General features: G+C 34.6%; 2 protein-coding genes and 2 long non-coding RNA genes across 14 annotated transcripts in view; 3 read left to right on the top strand and 1 right to left on the bottom strand.

Annotated features, from left to right (window-relative positions):
* The window catches only part of trrap (transformation/transcription domain-associated protein), a 178,777-nt gene extending 178,318 nt beyond the window's left edge, over window positions 1–459 (bottom strand). For 6 of the 8 annotated variants that reach the window (XM_073917658.1, XM_073917660.1, XM_009306682.5 and 3 more), the window contains exon 1: window positions 418–459. The gene's annotated coding sequence lies outside the window, so the exon portion shown is untranslated. 8 annotated transcript variants of the gene reach the window in all.
* On the top strand, window positions 460–26,824 carry LOC141376787 (uncharacterized). 2 transcript variants are annotated; one of them, XR_012387946.1, is made up of 5 exons: window positions 460–518; window positions 3,853–3,949; window positions 4,037–4,148; window positions 4,545–4,636; window positions 24,177–26,824. It is a non-coding gene; the product is annotated as an uncharacterized lncRNA (long non-coding RNA). The 2 variants fall into 2 exon arrangements; XR_012387945.1 differs by lacking the exon at window positions 4,037–4,148 and having other exon boundaries at window positions 3,853–4,004; window positions 24,177–25,801.
* Window positions 11,026–14,295, top strand: LOC137496812 (uncharacterized). Of its 2 annotated transcripts, XR_011017411.2 has the most exons (5): window positions 11,026–11,079; window positions 12,317–12,422; window positions 12,547–12,613; window positions 13,806–13,990; window positions 14,158–14,295. It is a non-coding gene; the product is annotated as an uncharacterized lncRNA (long non-coding RNA). The 2 variants fall into 2 exon arrangements; XR_011017412.2 differs by lacking the exon at window positions 14,158–14,295 and having other exon boundaries at window positions 12,547–12,617; window positions 13,806–13,939.
* Window positions 15,533–19,598, top strand: LOC137496811 (protein FAM13A-like). Of its 2 annotated transcripts, none has more exons than XM_073918353.1 (8): window positions 15,533–16,851; window positions 17,106–17,226; window positions 17,317–17,523; window positions 17,605–17,782; window positions 18,433–18,559; window positions 18,747–18,805; window positions 18,961–19,047; window positions 19,154–19,598. In XM_073918353.1, exons 1-8 carry the CDS (start codon window positions 16,831–16,833, stop codon window positions 19,203–19,205), a joined length of 852 nt encoding a protein of 283 aa, XP_073774454.1. In that variant the 5' UTR covers window positions 15,533–16,830; the 3' UTR covers window positions 19,206–19,598. The 2 variants fall into 2 exon arrangements, with proteins under 2 accessions (XP_073774454.1, XP_068080848.2); XM_068224747.2 differs by having other exon boundaries at window positions 16,376–16,851; window positions 17,109–17,226.

Raw genomic sequence — 26,824 nt, 5'->3', positions numbered from 1 at the left:
CTGCAACAACACGCCTACTGCGGTCACGCTCACTGACAAGATGCGCTCGAGCCAAAGTGCTGTATTAAAACCCAAATAAAGCCCTCAATCATACAGCAACTACTGCCACAGACATATTTAAGCGTCAAGAAAGGAACTTTCTAGTGATCACAAAAGCGCATATTAAAATCAGAAAACCATCAGGCCATTCACAGAAGAAAGAGCCCACTATGGGCTAACTGATTAGCGGGCTGCTACTACCCACCACACCGATTCTGTGATATTGTTCACAGGCTAAATTCTAAATGTTCCCCTTATAACTTAGTTGGTGCACATATCTGAGCAATGTGTCTTCGCATAAATGCTAACGATGTATTTCTGCATGCATTATGCAATAAAAAAATACAAGATTATTCCAAAAAAACAGCAACAACTTACCAGCAAGGGGACCGGAAGAAGTTGTAAATGAACTTCCGCTACATCGAATGAAATTTAGTGGAAGGGTTTAAATCAATCCGCCGTTGTTTCGTCTGCTAATGGTATGTATTATAATAATTTGTAAACAACAACATACTGTTTGTATGTCTTTGTAGTAATCTTCCACAAGTAGAACTGGCTGTTTTATGTGTGTCTTAAGCTGTGGTTTTCATATTTAGACCGATATATAGTCCAAAGCGGACGGATATTGATTAGAGAGCAGGCGTGCGAAGACCATCGAAAACGATGGTCTTTCAGTTTTCCTTTAAAACGATATATGTAAAACGTCTAAGTTAACTTAAAATCACACATTTGTATAACATAACATTTTAGTAACAGTTCAGGTGCAAATCAAAAATATAAAATTAATTGTTTATATTATTCATCGATACAAGTTCAGTTGGTTTTACAGGTAACTGTACTAATGATGGAAATTATGGACTACACGTATGAACCACTTGTGTGCTGCTTTTTAACGGATCCATGATCCTTTTTAACGGAGCCAGGACGCTGAGTGAATGTTTCTAACGTTTCTACTAGTGTGCAGATTCATGTATGACCACTAGGGGAAGCTGTATTAAAGGTGCACAAAAGTTAAATCCTCACTGATAAGCTGGATGATCTTCTTGAAACTCATTTTTCAAAAACAGACTACTGGAAAATGTAACTTCAGACCTTCATCACAGAGAAAAGTACATCTAAAACAAAAATGCATTACTTTTAGTGCTATATTCACTAAACCATATTCACTATAGTTTTTCATGGTGGCTGGCACGGTAGCTCAGCTAGCACTATAATGTTGGCACAGCAAAAAGTTTGCTAGTTCAACACCCGACTGGGCCAGTTGGCATTTCTGTGAGGAGTTTGCATGTTCTCCTTGTGTTCACGTAGGTTTCCTTTGTGTGCTCCGATTTCCCCCAAAGACATATGTGCTATAATGAATTGGATGGACTAAACTGGCCATAGTGTGTGCCTGTCAATGTAAGAAGGTATGGGTGTTTCCCAGTAATGGGTTGTGGCTGGATGGGCATCCGCTGCATAAAACATATGCTGGAATAGTTCAATTCAATTCATCTTTAATTGTATATCACTATTACAATGTAGATTGTGTCAAAGCAGCTTCACATATGCTGGAATACTTGGCGGTTCATTCCACTGTGGTGACCCCTGATAAATAAGAAACTATAGCCAAAGGAAAATGAATGACATATTTTTTCATGAAAGTTGCACTTGTATTTTTGTCTTTCCTATAGGCCTACAAATAATGAAATTTGTTTGATATGATTAATTTGGTGGTTATTATATAAAATACTTAAGAAAGCAGCAGATCTCATGTAGAGAATCCGCTCCAGATGTTGTAATCCATTTGCAAGCATTTGGTTAAAAAATTTAATTTAAGGTCATTTAAAAATAACTGAATGTTGGGTTTGTCCATTTTTGACCCAATGTTGGGTTATGACAACCCAAAATTTTTAGTTTGTTGATTTGAGATTTGAGGCATAATTTGAAATAATTCATGCAAAGTACACACACACACGCTAAAATAATACACAAATATATATATATATATATATATATATATATATATATATATATATATATATATATATATATATATATATATATATATATATATGTATGTATGTATGTATGTATGTAGGTAGGTAGGTAGGTAGGTAGGTAGGTAGGTAGGTAGGTAGGTAGGTAGGTAGGTAGGTAGGTAGGTAGGTAGGTAGGTAGGTAGGTAGATAGATAGATAGATAGATAGATAGATAGATAGATAGATAGATAGATAGATAGATAGATAGATAGATAGATAGACAGACAGACAGACAGACAGACAGACAGACAGACAGACAGACAGACAGACAGACAGACAGACAGACAGACAGACAGACAGACAGACAGACAGATATATATATATATATCGACTATTGACAGCTGTCTACTTGCAGTCTATTAATTGAGTACAATCCCAGCAGTGGCAGCAGATGCAATTCTGGTGGAGCTTCAACAGCCCAGATGGTGAAAGGTTACATTATCATTTCAATGGCCCCTCTGTTGGACTATACGAGCATAAAAGGAGGAACAGAATCCTGTCCCCTCCTGAACCTGTGAAATGATTCATGTAACAGTCTCACATCAATTAATATAAATGATAAATCACACCTACAGATTAAAATATAAAAGTAATGCACAGTGAGCCTTCATTATTGTTGTTATTGTGGATAACTTATAACTCGGGCCAGACAAAATCTGCAGACATTTTTTGCAATTTCTGCGAAGAGTATTTTTAAAATCTGTGGATTTATGCAGAATAATTTTGGGAGTATCGTAATTAAAACTTAATGTATGAAATAAAAAATAATGTTTAATGTAATGTTTACAAAGCAAATCGAATTATTTGATAAACTAAGCATGTCTCTGCTAAAAGACAGAGCATATTACTTTACACACTGTATTGTAATTCAAATGAACATTTTCTTATTTGTCAACAATTTTACTGAAATTAATTTAAAAACTGAATAAATATAAATTTACACACATTTACACAATCAACAGACTCATGGATGGGCTTAAAATCTGCAGAAATCTGCACATGCAGATTCTGTGTGGGCCTACTCATAACAATAAATGGAACCTGTTACAAATGTAATGTCACCATGTGTCCAAATTACACAAAAACAAATCCATATATTTGTGGGTATTAAATATAATGTATGACTTATCTTTGAAAAGATTTTGTGTCTATTCATACACATTATAGAAAATAAACGTAATAGGGGTTTAGTAGTCTATCTATTCATGAAAGTCATGAAAATAAACATTTTCTGTGTTTTACCATTATACCTTTTATGCATTTACCTGGACGGCACAGTAAAAGGTCAGTGAAAGGCATTTACAACAAGAAGGTCATTGGTTCGAGTCCTGCTTGGGTCAGTTGGTATTTTTGAGTTAGCATGTTCTCCCCGTGTTTGTGTGCTCTGTTTCCCCAAGTCCAAAGACATGCGGTATAGGTGAATTGGGTAAGCTAAATTGTTCATAGCGTATGTGTGAATGTGAGTGAATGGGTGTTTCCCAGTGATGGGTTGCAATTGGAAGGGGATTCGCTGCTGGATAAGTTGATTGTTCATTCTGCTGCACTTTAAAAAATTAAAATCACCAATTATTCAGCACATATAGCTACTTTTTCTGTCATATATAGGCCTACTAAGAATTGTAAATAACTGTTGATCTACATAAAAATATGTCAACAATATTCGCTAAATGTTATGTCTACATGTTTAACAAAGTTTTCTAAACAAACATTTTTATGTTGAACAGGAATGCTGAAATTTAAATAATTTGTGCATGCGTGACGCAACAATCAAAAACTTGTTTATCTGTTGCTTGTAGGAGGGGTGACATTGTGGCGCAGTGGGCACAGTCGCCTCACAACAAGAAGGTTGCTGGTTCAAGCCCCAGCTGGAGCAGTTGGCATCCCTTTGATTGCGTGGGTTTTCTCTAGGTGCTCAGTTTCTCCTACAGTCCTAAGACATGTGGTACAGGTAAATTAGTCTTTGCTCGTGCTGGGTTGCAGCTGGAAGGGCATCTGCTGTGTGAAACATTTGCTGGATAAGTTGGCAGTTCATTCCGCTGTGGTGACCCCTGATGAATAAAGGGACTAAGCCAAATGCAAATGTTTGTCATTTGTAAGTAAAATTATTAAAAATACTATGAAATGCTAATAGTAATTACGTATTTTGCAAATTTGCACAAAATACAATACAATAATCAACATTGCATGAACAAACACAATTATATTCGCTGAACAAAACTAAAAAACAGTGTTGAGACAACTCAAAGTTCTCACTGCATCAAGTTGCCTTGTTTTGTTTTTGTTTTTTTACAGTGTTTGGCAACCCCTGATTAATAAAAAGACTAAGCAGAAAAGAAAATGAATTAATGAATATTTCTGACCTTATGGGAAAATCTCAGCAATTAAGGCGATAAAGCTTTGTTAAAACCTAATTGTATTTAAATGTTATTAAAATGTTCTTTCACAGACAAATTGCCAGTAACAGACATTTTTTATTTTATTTTTTCAGGGTTATAGGACATAGAGAGAGGGAAAGGATCAGCATGCCGTAGGACCTCAAGACCTCGAGCACTGGAGTACCATGAGTTGATGCATTGACCAGTAAGCTACGTAGTTTTGGATTTTGTTTTCCTTTTCATAATCGAAAAACCCTTCATTTAAACACTGCATGATGCGTTTATTTGTGTTATCTTTGATTAATATTTCAACTTGTTTGGTGATCTAAAAGATGAGAAAGTCTGACAAACATGTAAAAACAAAATATTCTATGGGGAAAACACTTTTCACACCATATACATGGCAATGACATATCAGAGCCTGAATTTCAAAGTTTTAAAATGAAAGTTTTTGAAAATGCGTAACCCACAAAAATACATATTTGTGAATATGGATATATCATTTATTCATATTACATTTTCAGTATGGCTGTGTTCAATAGTGTATACTTCATAGAGGAAAAAGACAGGCTGTGACAAAAATAATTTCTAAAGTAATTGTACATATATTCATCCACAAATTAAAAATATGTGACACCGGCCCACAAAATCAGAAGAAAAACCAACAATTGAGGTTTATACATGATAAGCAAGCTTTCCACTGATATTTGATTTGCTGTGATTGAACAATATTTGGCATAAAAAAATCTGAAAACTTATGATTTATGAAAATCTAAATACTAAAATAAAAAATAATATATACAGTTCTGAATCAGTGGTGTTACTCGGTCCAGGAGGGCTAGTTTCCTGAGAATTTAGTTCCAACCCTAATCAAAGTCACCTGACCAGCTAATCAAGCTCTTACTAGACAAGACATATAAGAAAACTTTCTGGCAGGTGTGTTGAAGCAAGTTGGAGCTAAACTCAGCAGGACACCAGTCCTCCAGGACCAAGGCTGGACATCCTTGTTCTAAATACTGAGAAAATCACCTATAGATATGACCATATTAAACAATTGCAAATAATTACTTAAAATCAAAATTAAATTTTAGGGATGAAAACATCCACTTAATTAAACTGCTTTATATATATGCATCATATAAATGTATATCATATAAATGTATATCATATAAATGTATATATATATATATATATATATATATATATATATATATATATATATATATATATATATATATATATATATATATATATATATAGTCCTGATCAAAACTAGTAAATTGTTTAGAAAACTATAGTGTTTTAACTCATTAATAGCCGAGTTCACAAATTATTTGGTGAATTAAACCATAAACACACAAAATGACATATTTTCAATATAAAAAGTAATTGTGGAATTGATTTTTAAAAACCTTTTATCACAGTCGTGTGAACGATAAGTAACAACATTGGCTTTGATCCATTAACAGATTTTAATTTTTTCTCCCTAATTTACTGTTGGTGGCTGTTTTGTCCACTTGACTTCCATTATTACCACATTTGATGCTGCATATACACAGTCTTTGTTTTTCTGTAGTCCATGTAGTTCTAAGAGCTGAGATGCATATTTTGATTTTCACAGACACATCAAGGTTAGTGTGTAAAGGTCACTCTTACACACTCACAGACACACATACACACACTTTAAATTGCTGTTATACAAAGTCCAAAAACTAATCTAAAGGGTTATATCTAAAGGGTGCCAACTGATGATTAACAGTAAAATTTACAATTTTTACCTCTTCCCAACAGGGAAAACCACCAACAATCCAAAAATATAAGATTATATGGTGACATTCATCTTGTCATAAATAAATGTGGTTATAATGGTAGTCAATAGGGCAAAAACAGCCACCAACAGTAAATTAGGGGGAATATTAAAATTAATCTAAAACAATGCATCAATGTTGTATCGCATGTTGAAGACTTTGATAAAAGGTTAAAAAATCCAGTCTACAATTATTTTTATATTGAAAATATATAATTTTTGTGTTTTTTTTTCACCAAATCATAAAAGACAAATTTGCCCAAAGTGTATTGTTGAGTTATTTATTTATTTTAAACGCAAAGCATTTTCTTAAAGTAAAGTTTATTTATAATTTCTAGAGGATCTCGTGCTTATGATCTACAACAGCTGGTCTGCATTAGCATTAGCTAATCATATGATTTCATACCCACAGTTTTCATTTCACATTTATCTTAGTCTAGAAGAAACCCCTCTTCTCCCCTTCTCTTTTTTTCTCATATATTTGGTGGCACGGTGGCCCAGTGGTTAGCACTTTTAGCCCCATAGCACGAACACTGCCTGCCATGGTCCTCGCCGGGCCGGTGGGTGTTTCTGTGCAGAGTTTGTATGTTCTCCGATTTCCTCCAACCATCCAAAGATATGCATACATAACCGATTAAGCAAAACACGGACTTGGTCTAGTTCCCTTTGTTCTCAGAGTAGTTTACCTTAGCCACTTCAGGCAGGGAGTTTTTGAGATCTACCTAAGCTCAAGTTCCCCTCTTGCTCTGCGAACGGGAGGAAGCCCATGGGCTCGAGGATCTCTTGAGTTCAGGGCTCTCTCCCGGGACAGCATGCCAAACAAGCTTATGATAAATCATCAGCTTAGTGTGAACTCTTAAAATATGTGTCAAAATAAGATTTGTCATCAAAAATCATTCTGCTAACTGAGACAGAAAAAGTTATGGCCAAATTAAGACACAAAATCACCCCAGAGTGGATGTAAACATCCTTAGCAGTGCATAAGGATTAATAGGTAATTATTTTTGGCATAAAAGAAAATATCCATCATTTTGACAGTGTATTTATGACTGTTTCCACAAACCCTGTGCTGGTTTTGTGCTCTGGCCCACACATACAATGCACTTTTGGGAGATAAATAAGACATTATTTTCATCAAAATAAGCATTTACTCAAAAGAGTACATGATTTTGGATGCAACCAAATCTGTACTGGAATTATGCACATAGTGTGACATCATCACCATCTACTGGTCTGACATAATACAACGTTTTGATAATTGTCACATTTTCATCTGTAATGAAACATTTCTGCTTTAACATCATTCGTCACATACCCTAAGCCATAAAAAAATAAAACACACACTGTAAAAGATTATATAATCAATTACTACTGACAGCATATGTTTTTAGGTAATTGTAACTTTTTAACTTATAAGTTAATCATGTTCTAACTTAATTGTATAAATTATGCAAGCTGTTTTAAGTCAGTTTAACATAATATAAGTTCAATTGACTCATAGGGTTAATTTGATTCAGCATAAAAATTAAAGGCAACCAGGATTTTTTACAGTAAGGAACAAAATGAAAACTAATGGAAACTAAACAAAGTATAATCCTGACAGTGTCCAGATTGTGTAGACAGCTGACATTTGCAAAGTTATTGGTAGCAACAGAATGCTAAAGGGGACCACGGAAATAAAGTGAGACCAGTCGTTTTAATAAAAACAAAAATGTCAAAATTAAACTGATCTATCATTCACAAAAAGATTAATATCATGGCTTTATTAACAGATATGGTGAGGAGTCATTTCTTGAAAATTGACTATACATCATAATGGCAGATTTTTGATGAATAAAGAGGTTCAAACAAAACAGACAACAACAATGAAATGTGAACTTTAGAGTGTAGTCTAGGTGAGGCTTTGAGGGCACGGTGATGTTCACTGAACACCTGATGACTCACATTCTCCTGTGAAGAGGGTTAGAGGTTCACAGCACAAATGTGCAGCCGCTGTAAACAGAGCTCTCATCTATTCAGTGTCATGAATGTAATATAATAATATAATATCTTGATAACATTTTCTCTGCAGAGTGCATCGACTCATTTTTTTCTCGTTTATGCTCTATAGCTTTTACATCTCTCAGAAACACGCATGCAGTGTCATTAGTGCTCTATTCATGTGCAAGCACTAATGTGTTGCTCCTTGAAATTTTATTGATTAAACTCAATCCTGGTGTTGTGAAAGCTCATCAACACTGTAAATTCGATATGTCCATTCTGTTCTTTGCTTTCCGCTAATGATCTGACGAGTTGAAACAAGTGAATTAAATTAAGGGTTTACAATGGGACCCACACTGAGAGCTGTGATCAGTTTTCAGACTTAAAACATTTATAGGCTTAAAATACACTTGATCATATGGTTATGATATAAAAAGAAATTTAATAAAAGATTTGACTGTGTGCCATGTAGGTAAAGCGAAATGTCTTGTAAGACCACATTACGTATTATGATAAAGAATTTAACAAACATGTATAAAATAGAATTTTTAAAATTATAATAACTTCAAGAGATGCGGCGAGGCAGTGGTGCAGTAGGTAGTGCTGTCGCCTCACAGCAAGAAGGTCGCTTGGTCGCTGGTTCGAACCTCGGCTCAGTTGGTGTTTCTGTGTGGAGTTTGCATGTTCTCCCTGCCTTCGCGTGGGTTTCCTACGGGTGCTCCAGTTTCCCCCACAGTCCAAAGACATGTGGTACAGGTATATTGGGTATAGGCTAAATTGTCCTTAGTGTATGAGTGTGTGTGTGGATGTTTCCCAGAGATGGGTTACGGCTGGAAGGGCATCCGCTGTGCAAAAACTTGCTGGATAAATTGGCAGTTCATTTCACTGTGGCGACCCTGGATTAATAAAGGGACTAAGCTGACAAGAAAATGAATGAACTTCAAAAGACAACTGAAAACTGCATTCTTTAAAGACTGCTTACCATTTGTATTTTTTATTAAGTGAGATTTTTCCAGCAGTTCTCATGATTATTTGCCTATTTGAAGCATACTATTCAGCTATTTAAAACTAATTGTAATACTTCCACTATTAAATACTAAGGATATGCCTATTAACAAGGTACTATTAAGACGTTCCTATTCCTATCAATACCTACCTTAATAATATTAGTAAGCAAGCAGCTAATTATTAGTTTATTGAACTAAAAATCTTATAATGGTTTGTTAATATAATGTGAATTGTACCTTAATATAATATAACATACAATACTATAATAAATATAATATCATATATATCATATGTTAATAAACATTTTATTAATATTATTGAACATATTTTTATATTTTTCTTGCAACTTGAACTTATTTTTATTCATTCATTCTCTCATTCATTTTCTTTTCGGCTTAGTCCCTTTATTAATCTTTGGTCACCACAGCGGAATGAACAGCCAACTTATCCAGCATGTTTTTTTTACACAGCAAATGCCCTTCCAGCTGCAACCTACCACTGGGAAACACCCATAAACTCATTCAACACATAGACATTTTTTAGCTTACCCAATTCACCTGTACCGCACTTATGGTGAAACTTATGGACTTATGGTGAAACCAGAGCACCTGGAGGAAACCCACGCGAATGCGGGGAGAACATGCAAACTCCACACAGAAATGCCAACTGATCCAGCAGAGACTCAACCAGCGACCTTCTTGCTGTGAGCCTACTGCACCACCGTGTAGCCCCAGAACATATTTTATTACAAATAAGTTTATTTTTATACTACTGAGTACTACTGATATAATACCATAATAACAACATCAGTAATTTAATATAAAGTATTTGAGTAATTAATTATTGTCATTTTTATTTAAGAATTATTATTTTGGCTATATGTACTTGTCTTACTTTAGCCCACATATAATTAAATGTGTTCTTTTATACAGTTATATCATCTTAAACCCTGATTTAACATTGGCGTTTGCATATTGATGGTGTATGTGTCACTGATTGGACGAACACAGCACATGACCTTACGTGTTGCCAGCGTATTGCAAAAATCCGTTGACTGGGATATTTTGAAAAGTCGCGGTGAAAACATCGCCTTTATAAGGGCTATAATCTTTTTAAGAGAAGTTTATTAAACCATATAAATTGAATAATTTATCTTCCGGATTAATTTTACCTTGGAATGAATGCATCTTAAACTCTGTTGACCCAGATAGCAGGCAGTAATCGGCCCGAGCTCGGCTGCCCTCCGGCGCCTCCGGCTCCGACTCGGCATCGGCGAGTGTTATCCGGGCCGAGTGCGGGCCGCAGCTCGCTCGCGCACATGCGGTTGTGATGCGGCTGTAAAGCACTGGCCCGATTCCGGTCAACCATATCCGGCCCGAGTCTGTCTGTAGAGTCCGGGCCGCTTCTGGCAAGGACTCGGCTGATGGCAACTGATTAAGTTCTTATTTTATCTAGTAATCTGTTAGCTCCACGTTTAATGATAATTTGAGAAAATATTCATGGTACGATAGCAAAAAAAAAAAAAAAAAGAATATTTAGTGTGGATGGTCGCAATGTTTAGACGCAAACAAAACAATATTATTTATAAATAGATTATACATGTCATCTAGAGAAAAACTATGTAAAATTTGCTCATTTTTGAGATAGCACGCTCCTGTGCTGACTGTTTTTTTTTTTTAAAGCAGAAGTTGGTTTCATAATAAACACATGCGTTACTAAATTCCTGATCCAAACTCCAATCCAGACGGTGGCGGTAATGCTCCAAAAAGCTGGTTGTCAACCACCATGGCACGAAGATCACAAGGAGAAAAAGTTTGGTTTTTCAAAGACTCACGTGGATTCCGGCCAGAAAGGTAAGCTTTTTACTGCTTGTGTACTGTATAATTAGCGAATTTAGAGCTTAAAACATTTCCACGGTGTTTGGTTGTAACAGCGTTTAGTACTTTAAAACAGTTTGATACGAAATGTAACTTGCTTTAAGAAACACGACTGGAGCTAATGTATGCTAACGTTAACAGTTACAAACACGTCTGAAAGTTCCTTTTCCTTTTACACAATGTTAGATTGTAACGTGTGTAGTAACTGAAAACTATTTTAATTATTTTAAAGAAACATGAAACGAATTTGTGTGTGTGCTAACTTTGCGTTAAAGAAAGTTTCTGTAGACGAATCCATTAACTAACTTGGCAAAACGTGTTTTTTCCTGATTTAACATTATAAAGTACCGTGGATGTTGAAAAAATCATTGTACAGGCGTATACTTATCCAACAGTATTAATTCTGTGATTATGTGTAACGTTAAATAAAAACTAATCGTTTTGGATTAATAAAATATTGTTTATCTTGTTTATGCAGTTAGTCACGAAAAATGATCGAAACTCGACTGTTTACTATTCTCTTTAAATTATCCAAGAGAAATATATTACTATGCACTTTAATTCATATTTTTTAGCCTATGTGAATCAATTATATCTTTTGTTCAAGCTGTAATGGTCAGTTAATGTAAAACTGAACGTCTTAAAGCAGATTTTGATGTTTTTTTATGTTATTGACAGTAATAAATTCTGATTTAAATGAATGGGTAACAATATTTGTTGGTTAAGTCTTATTGTTCTTGTTTAACAAAGGTTAGTGAGATCATTTTGCAGCACATCACGACCAAAGAAGTCAATGGCACACTCTTTTGAACGTGAATAGGCATGTTATAGTTGTGTGCTAAAAGTCCATTATAAGCTGTAAACTGCTGATATATTTTCAACATAGATTGAGCTTTTCAGACATTACATTACTAATTGCTTCACAAACAGCTGAAATGGTTTATTGTTATTGGCTATCATCAAACATTTTTCACAATGGTAGGTTAATCTTCATGGGTACAGAATAATGCATGTGCTTGACCATCTTACAAATCTATGTCTCAGATTCATAAGGCTGTCACTCTGCATGAATCTCCGAATAAATCTTGTGCAACCTTTTGTGCACTGATTATTTACACTATAGGTATTATATGCATTAATTAACTTTGATAGTATTTCAGGATTTGAACTTTTCTTTACGGTAGGTTAACAACAATGTGATGTTTTATTATAGATGCATATGAGGAAGCTCGACTCAAACATCCACACGCAACTGTGATTTCTGACTGGTAGACAGATGAGGATGATGATCGCCTGTCATACATCTAAAGACAGAACAGGTTTGTTTGCAATTATTTTAAACACATACTGTCAACATTATGTCATTGATCTATTACAACCTGTGAGTTTTGCCCTGGCACTATACTAAAGTGATGTTTTGTTTTGTAAATGTATCTGATCAAGGGACAGTATAGACGCATCTATACCGTGATGAAGAAAAATTTCTTGGAACAAAGAGGCTGGATAAAAGGCAGGTATAAAGATTTCAGAAATCAATGCAGCACCACAAGTACCATCACCATCAATGACTATGGCAGAAATCTTAAGACCACCATCAAGATGCACAGATACTGTACATTCCAGTACACCAGGCGTGTCCAAACTACGGCCCGCGAGGCTTTTTATAAATATCAATAGAATCTGGCCCGCTATACAAAAATGAACGTAATTCAATAAATAACCACCGGGTGTCGCTATTACATGCATTCAATTAAGCAGCAGTTCTTGTTATGATCTGTCTGTCTGTCTGTCTGTCTGTCTGTCTACACACAGTTGAAGTCTAAATTATTAGCCCCTCATTGATTTATTTCTTCTTTTTTAAATATTTCCCAAATGATGTTTAACAGAGCAAGAACATTTTTACAGTATGTCTGATAATATTTTTTTCTTTTGGAGAAAGACTTATGTTTTATTTCGGCTAGAATAAAAAGCGGTTAATTTTTTTATGAACCATTTTAAGGTCAGAATTATTAGCCCCTTAAGTCTTCAGAACAAACCATTGTTATAAAATAACTTGCCTAATTACCTTAACTTGACTAGTTAACTTGATTAACCTAGTTAAGCCTTTAAATGTCACTTTAAGCTGTATAGAAGTGTCTTAAAAATATCTAGTCAAATATTATTTACTGTCATCATGGCAAAGATAAAATAAATCAGTTATTAGAAATGAGTTACTAAAACTAATATGTTTAGAAATGTGTGGAAAAAAATGTTTAACTCTCCGTTAAATAGAAATTGGGGAAAAAAATAAACGGTGGCTAATAATTTAGGGGGGCTAACAATTCTGACTTCAACTGTATTTATATATATATACACACACACACACGTGTCTGTGTGATGTATTTAAAATTTGGCCCGCAACAACGTTTGTTTTTTTGCATCTGGCCCTCGGCCCAAAAAGTTTGGACACTCCTGCAGTACACCTATGAACATTTACAGTCTTTGTTCTAGTGCAGTTTGAGATCAAGACAGAACTTATTGCATCTCGTGATGTCTTTGTAAGAATTGAAGACATCACTAAATTTGTTAAGGTTTAATGCAGCTAGAAAGTAAAGATCAACTAGAGAATATCAGCAATGTCTAACCCACTGATGTATTTACAGAGGTTGTATGAGAATAAGCTACAGGTTGATTTATGCTAATCTGTTATTTTTCTTTTTTAGCACGACTGACTGAAGTTTTAAAATCATGCAACGTCATAAAGCAGCAGCTGGGCCTGATTCTCACAAAGCCAAAACAGACGTGATGAAATTCCAGATGTAAACACATTTGACCTTCCTTTGGCCAATTTGATTTGGAAAAGCTTGAAAATCAACTAAAGGAGCAGCCCGAACAAATGAAGAAACTGGTAAGTTCAAGCTCTTGCTAATTTCAAAGTGTTTTAAGTTTATTTGTTTTTTTTTTATTGTTTTTTTTTTTTTGCTTCGTAGGTAGCCTACTTTTTTCCTAATTTTTTCTTTTTTTATACATTAGTACTTCTTCACTACTAATTATCTGTTTATCTTTTAATCACAGATGGAGTGAGGACAAATGTCCATACCACGCCACTGATAAAGAAGTGGAAAAATGCATTACAAGGTAGCTACAACTTGCCCCTGACAGGGGTGGAGGAAGAAAGAAGAGAAAGCTAATGTGTCAAATGTCTAAATCACTATTTTGTTTTATTTTTTAAACAACATTTTAAGTGTATTAGGATGTTCCCTGATACTTGAACAATTTGTTTCTTTCATTTGCATTTATATATATATATATATGTATATGTGTATATATATATGTGTGTGTGTGTGTGTATATATGTATGTATGTATGTATGTGTGTGCGCCAAATTATGAAGAAACATCTTGATACATTTTTAATAAACGTAATACAAATAAAATTATAAATATAAAATTGCACAAGACGTGTATATATATGAAATGTATAATCATCTCACTCATGTCTTGCTGTTTGTGCAATTGATTTTGTTCAAGTTTATTTAAAAATAAGTTTGACTTTATACTTCTGCAATTATATATATATATATATATATATATATATATATATATATATATATATATTTTTTTTTTATTTGTTTGTTTATTATTAATTTAATGTTTTATTAAAAAATGTTTCAAGATGTTTCTTCAGAATTCTGCAGTACTTTTCACAAGTTTGACTTGGATATTTTACGGATTGTCATTGGTATTTTTAAGATGTTTCTTGCTATATCTTAAATTGGTTTCTATATTTAGGTTTATATAAAATTTAGCTGTTTTTTACAAATTTTTAATTCAAGTCTATTGGGAAAACAGGGTTGTTTTAAAAACATCTGTGTTTGTGTGTAATTTTTAGATTTTTTGTTTAAATCTTTCTGTGTGTCTTTATTGTGTTGTTTTATTGTTGTTTTTATATTGATATTCTTGTGCACTACAAATTATTTATAAAATTTTAGTACTATTTTTTTCTTGCAATCAATAAACGTTTAACATTTATTAATTTTGTCATTTGTCTGATTATTTTCGTTACAGAATATGTATGCAGTTTGCACTTTATTCAAAGGTTAAACGCAGTGCTTACACTTTGTGTTTACATTATAGCCTGTGTTTGCTGTTATATAAATAAACTAATACCATATATCAAGTACCAATGTAATACCAAAAGGTTTTATAAGGTGTATAAATACGGAGTCGCGCCAGCTCCGGGCCGCAGCGCACATTACCCTCGCGCCGATTCCGGCGCGGATGCGCAGCGTCGGCTCGCTTACGGCCGCCGCATCTGGCCCGCTTGATTCGGGCCGGAATCGGGCAGTGAGTCCACAGTCATCCGGCCCGAGTCCGGCAGCCGAAGTTGGGCCGAGGGGTAAGTCTCCGGCAGGCGACAATCTAGCCGGAACTGGCCCGAGTGTATTTTGCTATCTGGGGAGTTTTCACCAAACGGGATTTTTAAGGAAATACTGTGGTGTTTAAGAATGTAGGCCTAGTTCATGATTTAGCTTTTTTTTTTCTTCAGAGGGATGAAGAAATGTAAGTAACTTTATTCATCTACTTTACTTTATTAACTTGTCATTTGCTTATTTGACATGTAAGCTGATTGTAATTTTATTACAATTTTGGTTTCTGCATATTCCATATAAGTTAACGTTAAAGTTAAACCAGGAATGTATGAAATATAATCAGTTTATGTATTATTTTTGTTTAAGATAATTATGTTGTTTATATTCAGTCATGGAGGACGAAACCTGTAAAAAAATCCACAAGTTCCTGGAGAGCAGTAAATAAATACGAAAATACATATATAAAATGTAACGTTACAAATTCCTGCATAAATAAATATATAGATAATCAATATTGCGGGCAGATAAATAATAAATCACACGAATGTAAGTTAGTGGGAATAAGAAGATTTTCTGCCCTCTTTTAAACGTTTATTCATTTTTAAAGTAGTTTCGTTTTCCTTAGCTCAACATTCTAATAAAAAGCTGCCAATTAATTATGTATTTATTTATGCAGGAATTTGTGTATTTTTATATTTATTTATTTATTTGCGTATTTGTTTATTTATCTATTGTTTTATTTATACAGGTATTTATGGATTTATTTACTCATTAATTTGTTCATTTGCGTATTTATTTATTGTTTTATTTATGCAGCCTTTATGGATTTATTTGCTCATTTATTTATTTGCGTATTTATTTATTTAATGTTTTTGCAGGTATCGTCAACCATAAGTGTTGGACTATTATTAATTATTTATTGTGATAAGTTTGTTTGCTGTAACTAAGCCCAGTCAGTTATACACTGAATGCGCTCTTCTAATAAAAAACCAGTCAACTGGACTCGTTAGCATTTTTTAAACCTTCTTTAGAACGCATGACGACATGAGACAGGTATATATGACAATTCTTTTTTAGAATTCTCTGTTGGGTGTTTTGGCGTTCGGTAAGGTTGGTAGTGTTTGTGCGGTTTGCGATTTTCACAGTGATTTCTTCGGTTTTGATTCTCGGTATTGACCCTTTTTCGGATTTTGACTTACGGCTCTGGATTTGCTTCGTGTTTTGACTCCCGGTTTTCGACTTTCTTCCGTTATTTGACTTCGATTTTGACCCTGCTTGATCTCCCGGTTTTGACCCTGTTCCGTTTTGACCCTCGGCTTCGAATCTGTTATTGGATTGGTTATATCGGCCACAGGCCACACGATCACCTGCTGAAAATGGCGGTTTTATCAGTGTGTGTAAGTACAATTTTTACATATTACTAACAATTCAAGAACTCAACAGTAAAAAAAGTTGAAAATTAAAAGTTTCATGTTTATTGACAAGCATTGAAATTAACAAACATGTACTGAAAATGTAGTCTGCAATAATGTGTATTGTGTTCTCCTATACAATCTATTACTAAAGTTACTCTTAAGATATGTGAATTTACTTTCTCATGATTTGCTTTACAGTAATTACTTTTTTGTCTTCCCTGAACCTTTGACTTTAGCAGGTGGAAACACTGAACTCTGTGTTTGGAGTGCCTTTGATACACCTGAGAAAGAGTGGTCAGATGAGGCAGGGCATTCCTCTTGCACTCAGACACATGGTGGAGTTCCTGGAGAAGCATGGTGTGTGTGTGTGTGTGTGTTTGACTGTTTTGACCATCTTTGTCACATGTTTGTTGACTTTGTATTTGCAAAATCTGTGTTTGTGTTTAGGCGTCACCATTTGTGGCCTCTTCAGGGTTAGTGGGAGGGTGAAGAGCTGCCAGGATCTAAAGAAGAGTTTCAACAATGGAGAATATCCAGAGTTTGATATTGAGGATATTCATCCTGTGGCCTCTTTGTTGAAACTTTTCCTCCGAGAGCTTCCTGGTGGCCTTATTCCAGAGCCACAGCGCCACCAATTGTTGAAAGGGTTCCTGGGTAAGTGAACCTGGAATGATGAATGATGACCAAATTCATTGATTGATTAATTCATTGACCTAATTTGTTTAAATATTTCAGAATCGAAAGGTGATGAACAACATCAGGCGATGAGGGCTATCCTCAACACTCTTCCAGAGGAACATTTTAACCTCCTCAGCTACCTGATGTTTTTCCTCTCTCGTGTTGCTGGTGAAAGTCAACAGAATCTAATGACAACAACAAACTTGTCAATTGTTTTTGGACCAACCATCTTTTAGTAAGTGCTTGTATTTGTGCATTTTGTTCAATTAGTCTGTACTTTAAGGTTCATACAATGTAACCCAAGGATGAGGTTTCTAGAATTACATAAAAAAAAAGTCTTATGAGTGGGCCCACACGGAATCTACACGTGCAGAAATCCGCAGATTTACGCAGATTTTTTAGCCCATCATTGACTCTATTTATTTACTTGTGTAAGTGTGTGTAAATTTATGTTTATTCAGTTTTTTTCAAACTAATTTCATTAATATTATTGTGATATAATAACACTAATATTAAAATGTCCATATGATTTATTTACAATACAAGTTTGTAAAGTAATATGTTCTGTCTTTTAGTAGATATGTTATACAGGAGACTTGCTTTGTTTAACAAATAAGTGGATCTAATTTTATTTGCATTGTAAACATTAAATGAAAGTTAAAAATGTATATTTTTTAGTTCATATATTATGTTTTTAGTTATGATACTCTTAAAATCACTCTGCATAAATCCTCAGATTTTTTACAAGATTCTAGCAAAAATATTGCAAAAAACATCCGCAGATTCTGTCTGGCCCTACTTATAAGACACAGAGACCCAGTCTGATTCAGTGGTTAGTAAAAAGTGGCTAATAGTGTCATATTTGTTTGTTATCTGTGTGTGCAGTGTTCCTCTCAGCCCTACCATGGTTGAAGAGCAAGAGCTGTATAATGCTTTAACCAAGCATCTGCTTGAAAACCTCACACATCTGCTGCCAAACATCTATCCTCCTGTGTCCTCCAGCAATACAGCAGTGAGTACAAGCTCTAATAAGTATACATTTCAAATGATACCATTTATGTGTAATGGGTTTAGGATATTAATCAGAATGTTGTTAATCTATAGCTATTAGTCAATGTTATTGTGTAATAGTAGAAACAGTAATACAAAATTATTTGATGAGATATATGTATGCTGAGTAATATGTTTGTATATTATAGGAGGATGAATACTGTAGCTATGAAGATGTTGTTCAACAGGTGCCACTCACAGGAAGCAGGTACTCAAATTGTACACACATATTTCTGCGTTGTTAACGAACAGTGATAGATTAAATGCATATACAAACACAAACATCACACGCTGAATGCTGCTGATAATATTTTTCTGTAATTTGACTTTTTGATATAAGGTTTCTTTGTGTGTATGTTCCAGATCAAAGCTTCCGAAAATTGGGCGGCTTGGCCTACTGAAAAAAAGATTAAGAAGTTTTTGGAGGCTGTTTTGTTCATGCACTTACAGGTATGAAAAATGATAAACACGATACTCAATTGTTTACACTGTATATATAATAATAAGATTATGTTCATAAACTTTATCTAATTTCTTTCATAACTTTCTTATGTAGCAATGGCACAGAGAGTGAAGAGACCTCTGAAGAAATGAAGGGCCAGCTGTAGAGTGGTGCCGGTGAGGGTCACTGAAAGACACTGGGACCGGTGAAGGTAACTGGGAGACACTGGAGTGACGAGGGTCTCTGAAAGACACTGGGACCAGTGAAAGTAACTGGGAGACACTTGAGTGACGAGGGTCTCTGAAAGCACTTGGGCTGGTGAGGGTCACCAAATGCACAGGAGCTGGTGAGGGTCACCTAAAGAACAGGGGCTGATGAGGGTCATCGAAAGCACTGGGACTGGTGAGGGTCTCCAGAAAATATTGTGTGTGACTGTCAAGATGCTGTGGCTGTTGAAGGTGACCAGAGGACACCGGCGGTACTCAATGGAAGACACAAGGTTTAAATTTGAATACAATGACAAAATATTCTGATGCTCAAATAAAGCTTGTCATATTTATTCATTCTGTCATCTGTCTTCTTTTGAAAATAAGTCTTTAATATCATTTTGTCTTCATTTAGTATTTTACAGTGAATTTAAAAATGCTAAAATTCGAAAATCCCAAACAACATTTGGATGTATGGTCTCCCTTTCTGTAACAATTATAATTTTAGATATAGACATCACAGGTGCCTCCAGAGAAAGTCTCTCTTTTGGTCTTTGGTGAGTAAGATTTAAGAAATCCCAGATACTTTTATGAATCCACATAGGGAAAATACAAACAGGATATATAAACACAGAGACAAATTGCTTCCACAACCCATGGAGTGGGCTCATTCTCCTGCACTCCCTTTCCTTCACCCTCACTCTTCTTCACTCAACTCAAAGAACAAATATAAAGAATAGTCATCTCAAAGTATAGATGTTCTGTATCAATGCAAGTTATTGCATCATGTTTGATACCATTTGAAATGTCTCACTGCAACTGGTGCAATGATCTCGTTCTCATGGAAATAGGCATAATCCAAGTAAACACTTGAAACTTTAGGGATCATTGATCCACTGCAGAAGGGATGTTATTTGTCAGGGTCCTCTATCCAAATTACCTACTGATTCCCACAGCAGGTGGATTCCCATTGTTGTCTCAAGACACCCCCACTTGCAGAATTTTAATATGGGTTGATTATTTAAGGAAAAGCGTCAGGGCAATTCTGCAATCAGATCAGCCCGTAGTATGGAGCTCTTATGCTCTATACTGTGTGTATTTCGAAGTCAGGTATGCAGCTTTTGATCTTATCTTTGAGAATTTGATGTCTTGATGTATTGATTGTTTATGAATTAGTAGATCACACTGTATCCTTGTTTCCGCACTTCCTGCACCAGGTCAGTAAGGGACTAAAGTCCAGTTGAGATGAAGCATCAGACACACTAACTGTATTTTAGAGATACAGTGACTGACTATTGGTATTGATTTAAGTGTACTTAGGTGGAAAAAGAGTTATTTCCGTCTAGGTCAACAAGGTGTTGCACGAGTGTGCCTGACCCTTGTTTGAAAGTAATGCTGTTCTAGATTAAATGTACATGGGAAACCTTGAGCTTGGCTAAACCAAAATGATTATAGAGAACAGTAGTTGGTTATATTTATAATAATGACCTTATGATTTGAAATAATATTACTTTGAACTTAAGGGTGTACATAAAGGGACTTATCAAAAATACTTTAGAATGAGCAAACATAGAAGCGGCCATCTAAAAGTATTAGTCAATTACCTCTGTTTAATAATCTAGACTAACAAGAGTGACCGTTCGGGGTGTCACAGGACGAGACGAACCTTTGAGCAACATGAGCATCCGAATGAGCAAATGTAATAGTTATGAGTAAAGACAAAAGCTTCAAATATTCATCTAAATTATATTGATATAAACTTTATGTTTGATTGGCGTCAGATGAAACAAAAGATAAATATATTAATATTCTAAACCACCTCATATTCAAATTGGAGTCAGATACGAGTTAAATTTAAACTAAAATGACATTGTGCACTGGAAAGGCCATCATGTAGTGAACCTTCATCCATGAACACCTTTATTGGGCCAACTGGCTGGACCTTTCAGATGTCAATGTTTCTGTTTAAAAATGCTAAGCAAATGTTTGCACAAAACTAAAATATCGGATAAAACATTTGTCAAATAAAGCACCCTATCAGTTCAACTTAGGCTAAGGCATTTTAGAATGACCAAAACAACATTTCAGAGGTTTTAATGTAGTTGGCCTGTTGATTTGTCCATTAACGCTATCACATCACAGTCAAAATGAGATTAAAGTCAAAGTTTTTTGATGTACATACTGGAATTTATTCGCTAAATGTGTTTTCATGATAGTTTTTGCACATTTTTTTATCGTATAAAAAGTTCAATAAAACAATTAGTTCCTACTCAAATCTTGGTGTTTTCATCAAGCATATTTTATATTGCAAAATACAAATAGGTGGATGGAAACATAGCATAAAAACATACAATCTAAACACCAACCAAGACATTCTTGGATGAAACATGGAATATTTAATGTCACAGTACTGTCTGCTTAATAAATCTCTTATGTTTTGATTTTACAGTTACTTGAATGCTGAACACAAGTGTTTAAGAATTTGAATCAATAAAGCATTTTTTAAAGTATGCTTGGCATTTTTCTGAGTCAATGCTGTCATCCTTTTGATAGATGAATGGACAGAGGGCAACATAGGGTGAATGTTGCCTGGAATGACAGCCTTTATAGACTGCACACTGGAGCTTTACTTCTCACACTGTAGTTTCACCCTTACAGAGATCAACAACATTCATCAAGTGTTAAGATTAAGTGACTGTCTGCTTTTGTCTGTGTTCTCTTCAGATCAGTTTCCCCTCATGCACTGTTGCAGACCAAAAGAATAAAGATACTCAAGTGCAGTCCCATGCTTAGAAGTCCAATTGCTTCAATGGAGATGTTTATAAGCCTTTCTGCATCAGCAAATGTATAAGAAAAGATCCGAGCCATGCAATGTTCTTACGTTGGTAGAGAGAAACTTTAGAAATAATGTTATGATAGCATTAACATTACATTATGATTCAATTGCCTCTTGTTACAGTTATGAATAGTTTGATAACAAGCCGGAAATGTTCATGGGCCAATGACAGGGCCACATTAAAATTGTCTATACCAGATGTGACCAACTCTGTTCCTGGCGATCGACCTTCCTGCAGATTTCAGTTGCAACCCATATCAAACACACTTGCCTATAATTATCAAGTGCTGTTCAGGTCCTAATTAATTGATTCAGGTGTGTTTGATCAGGGTTTGAGCTGAACTTTGCAGGAAGGTCGATCTCCAGGAGCAGGGTTGAGCACCACTGGTCTATACAATAGTTTAACCCAAAATGAAATGTAACTCACTATTTACTCACTCTCAAGAGGTTCCAAACTTTTATAAGTTGATTTATGCAAGATTGATTGAAACAAGCAAAGGATAATAAAAGGATAAAGCATGGACTGTTCATTTAAAACAAAACTACAAAAATATGCAGTTTTCAAATAGTTGCTTTTCAAACAAGTTATATGAAAAGACAAAGCAATTTTAAATTGCAAGAATTTACACATTTGCCAGATTTTTTAAAAGTTATTTACTGGTGGTTTCTAGCATTCCACTGTTTCATATAAATCCTTGACAGGTTTGAAAAAATTAACCCAATATGTTGAATATTTGCATTTGATCTCAAGTCAGCTCTCATTGGAGTTGCTAGAAATTCTGGGCTCTATGCACAGGTTTTTGCTCTAATCTCAGATTATCTTCTTGAAATTTTTCAAAGCATATAATGTTTTGATTAAAAAAAATAAATAAAAAAGACATGGTCAGTTATTGGGCTTTATTTTAACGATCTAGTCTAAAAGCAGGGAACAAAAGCATTAAGGGTATGTCCGAATCCACTTTTGCTATTTTAAGGACAGAAAAATGCGCTCTGCGCTGCGGCACATGGTCTTAACAGGGTTGTGCTTATTCTCTTAATGAGTAATAGGTGTGTTTTCAGAATAAACCAATCAGAGTCTCATCTCCTATTACCTTTAAGAGTCAGTTGCGTCGTGCCATGGTACATTTGCTATTTGCATGGTGGACTTTGTAAGTGGAAAAACTGAAGCTTCCTTAGCGAGAAAACAGTTAAACAGACCATCTGCAGTACGAGGATAAAGAAAAAAACTCCTTTAAGTGAAACATTTACTTTCACTTTCAAATGGTGTGAATACATCCATTAGCCTACAAATTAAATTTCTTTTGTAAGGCGCAAAGATTTGTTTCAAAACTGTTTCTAAATTCAGTTCTAATTTCCAGCAAACAAATAAATTAACAATAATAACAAAATGTAGTGAAAAAACTGGGTTATATCCAAACACATGTCCTATGCACCATATGGTCCAAAACCTGAGAGGTGGACAAATCTAAGCTTGTTTTAATAAAACTAATATAAATATGCATATAATAAATAATAATTTCAACATTATACAAAAGCAAGTTGAGATTGTGAATAAACTGAAAAAAAGCCCTCTGAGATGAAGAAGGCATGGAGGCAGTGGTTTTTATATTTATGTCGAGAAGAATCATTTTTGTAATATTTTAATCCTTTCTTTTTTATTTGTAAAGATATTTGTGTATTGCTGTACATTTTGCATGTTTTAGGCAATGTGTAAGCGAGGCGCATAACTAAGGACTTTGGGCCTGCTTCCAGCTGGTCTATTGCACAGTCTATTTTAGTTTCTCAAAACAGCAATGCACCAACAATGTGCCTTAACACACCTCATTGCTAGACCGGAACACTGGAACATTTGCTATTTAAACAACATGGCGGAAAACTGAAGGATTAGGTTTGTGCTGGTCTAAAAATATAGCAACATGTCGGGGAAACATGTCTTGTGCCTTATTGCACTGGGTGTGTATAGGGCCCATGGACTCCCTTTTACTTAATTTCAGTTGGACCACAGAAGGTCTCTGCCTTGTCTCAATTGTGATGAACATTTGTATCAATTCCATATCTAACACACAATATTAATTGTGCATTGTCTCTTTGATAGAGTGTTCTTTCCACCAGTGGGAAGGTGTCAGAGTTCTGCCAGGCTCAGCAATACCCTTGGTCGGCATCAGTTTTCTCTGCAGTGGCTCTGGTCAAAAGCCAAGTTCTGGTCATGATCCTTTTAAACTCCTGCTCCGGTCCAACAGCATGTAAACAGCAGGTCAGCATTTATATAGTAGTTCTTCTATTTATAGTTATTGATACATTTCCTCTATTTATCATTTAAAACTAAACTATCCAACGTTTTGAATTGTTTCAGTTGATGCATGCATAAACTGAAACTTCAGCACTGGTTGTTGTGTCAAATGTTTTGCATTTTACTGCAAAAGATACATGACCTCTCACTGAGACCTGTGAAACAAGCCTTCCATGGTTTCAGAACAGACATAAACTATTTATTTTAAACTCATTTATTCCAATTAAAATGATCAGAGGTACAATCATATCAGTGTCCTGCTGATTAGACATTACACATGTCCACTTTTTACACTACACCTGCTCAGATCAAGGTTATTTTGTGTTTTTAATATAGTTTTTAATATTGATATTGGTAAAATTACTGTACATTTCAGTTTAATTTTAGTTTGTTTCATTAAGGGTATTGTTAGTTTTAGTTTTTTATTTTATTTTGTCAAAGCACAGGTGTACCTGAAGTATACAGTTGAAGTCAGAATTATTAACTCCCCTGTTAATTTTTTTTTACACAATTTCTGTTTTACAGAGAGATTTTTTCAACAAATTTCTAAACATAATCGTTTTAGTAACTCATTTCTAGTAACTGATTTATTTTATCTTTGCCATGATGATAGTAAATAATATTTTACTAGATATTTTTTTAAGACACTTCTATACTGCTTAAAGTGACATTTAAAGGCTTAACTAGGTTAATCAGGTTAACTAGGCAGGTTAGGGTAATTAGGCAAGTTATTGTATAGCAATGCTTTGTTCTGTAGACTATCGGGAAAAAATAGCTAATTAATTTTTGGGCTAATAATTTTGACCTTAAAATGGCTTTTAAAAAATGAAAAAAAAAATTCTTTATTCTAGCTAAAAATAAAACAAACAAGACTTTCTTTAGAAGAAAAAATACTATCAGACATACTGTAAAAGTGTACTTTCTCTGTTAAACATCACTTGGGAAATATTTTAAAAAGAAAAAAACAACAGGGGGCTAATAATTTTGACTTCAACTATATGTCAGCACCGAGGAGAAGAAACTGTCTAATACAGACATTATTTTAGTTTATTTTGCTTACAAAAGTATTATCATAGCTTGATAATTTTCAGATTAACCCATCGAAAACTTGAGGTCTGTTTTGAGGATGTTTTTTGTTTTTTTCTGCTCTTTAAATAAAGGAGAATGGCATTGGTAGAATAGGAACAATCGATAGGCGTGGCAAAAGTTTTAATTTTATTTTTCATTACTCATAGTATTTATGAACACTATAAATGTGAAATATTGGAAAAAATCGTCTCTCAAAAACAACCTTTTTATAGCTGTTCTGACTCACCCTGGGTCAACAGAGTATCAGCCCATCCCTGCACAGCCACACGTCCTCATACCTGATTGTGAGCATGATAAATTATCAACATATCAAAAAGAAGCACTCTGGGGCCCAGAGAAGCAAAAAAAAAAAATATCCACAGATCCTAAATTTTGTTACATAATCGTGTCTTTTTTATTCTCTTTTCTAAATTAGCTTATTTAGTAATTTATAAATTTGCAGCATAAATAAATATTTGAGCACAGTGATTATTGCTGGAATAGGCTGTGAGGCAATGGGCACCAGGTAAAACCAGGTTTGCTTAAGGCAAACTGACTAGTTCCTGGGGATTCTGGTTTTATTTTTTTATTCATTAATTTCTTTTCGGCTTACCGATTTCTTTTCAACTGCAACCCATTACTGGAAAACACCCATACACCCTCATTCACATACATACACTATGGACAATTTAGCTTACCCAATTTACCCATAGCGTTTGTCTTTGGACTTGTGGGGGAATCCGGAGCACCTGAAGGAAACTCACGCGAACAAGGGGGGAACATGCCAACTCCACATAGAAATGGCTCGAACCAGCAATCTCCTTACTGTGAGGTGACAGTGCTACCCACTGCACCACCGTGCCAAAAGTCTCTGTTGGAACATGAGAGTGAGTAATTAATAATAGCTACACTTGCACTCGTTTTATGAATAAGCTGTTTTTCTTATTAGGACCAAAAAATGTTCCCACCAGATGTTCCAAAGAAAAAAAAAGATTTTTCCCCCACAAAACGGAGACCTGAATTACAATTATGCATTTTAAAAAACAGTTTTAGGTGTTGTTTTACTTATCGAGCACTCGTGTCTTGCATTCAGTCTTGTGATTTGTGTTGTGATTTGTATGTAGCACATGGCTCATGTTTCCATGTGGCCGTGTGCTTTTGAATTTTATCTTATGTGAACACGACATTAACGAGTGTTCTTATTGGCCACATGTTCTAGTGTTGTTTGATGTGAGTACAGTGCTTGTGTTTTTGTCTCTGTACATTGTATTCTCCTGTCTAATGTCTAGTAACTAGTCCCTCTCAACTTGTTATCCCATTATCAGTTTTTATTAGTTGAAAAATTGTATTATTTATTATTCATTAAAGCTTCCACGTGTTTGCTG

The sequence above is a fragment of the Danio rerio genome, chromosome 12 (genome assembly GCF_049306965.1).
Source record: "Danio rerio strain Tuebingen ecotype United States chromosome 12, GRCz12tu, whole genome shotgun sequence".
Lineage (NCBI taxonomy): Eukaryota > Metazoa > Chordata > Actinopteri > Cypriniformes > Danionidae > Danio > Danio rerio.
The sequence above is the reverse complement of the archived record's forward strand: the minus strand, read 5'-3'. Positions and strand labels throughout refer to the sequence as shown.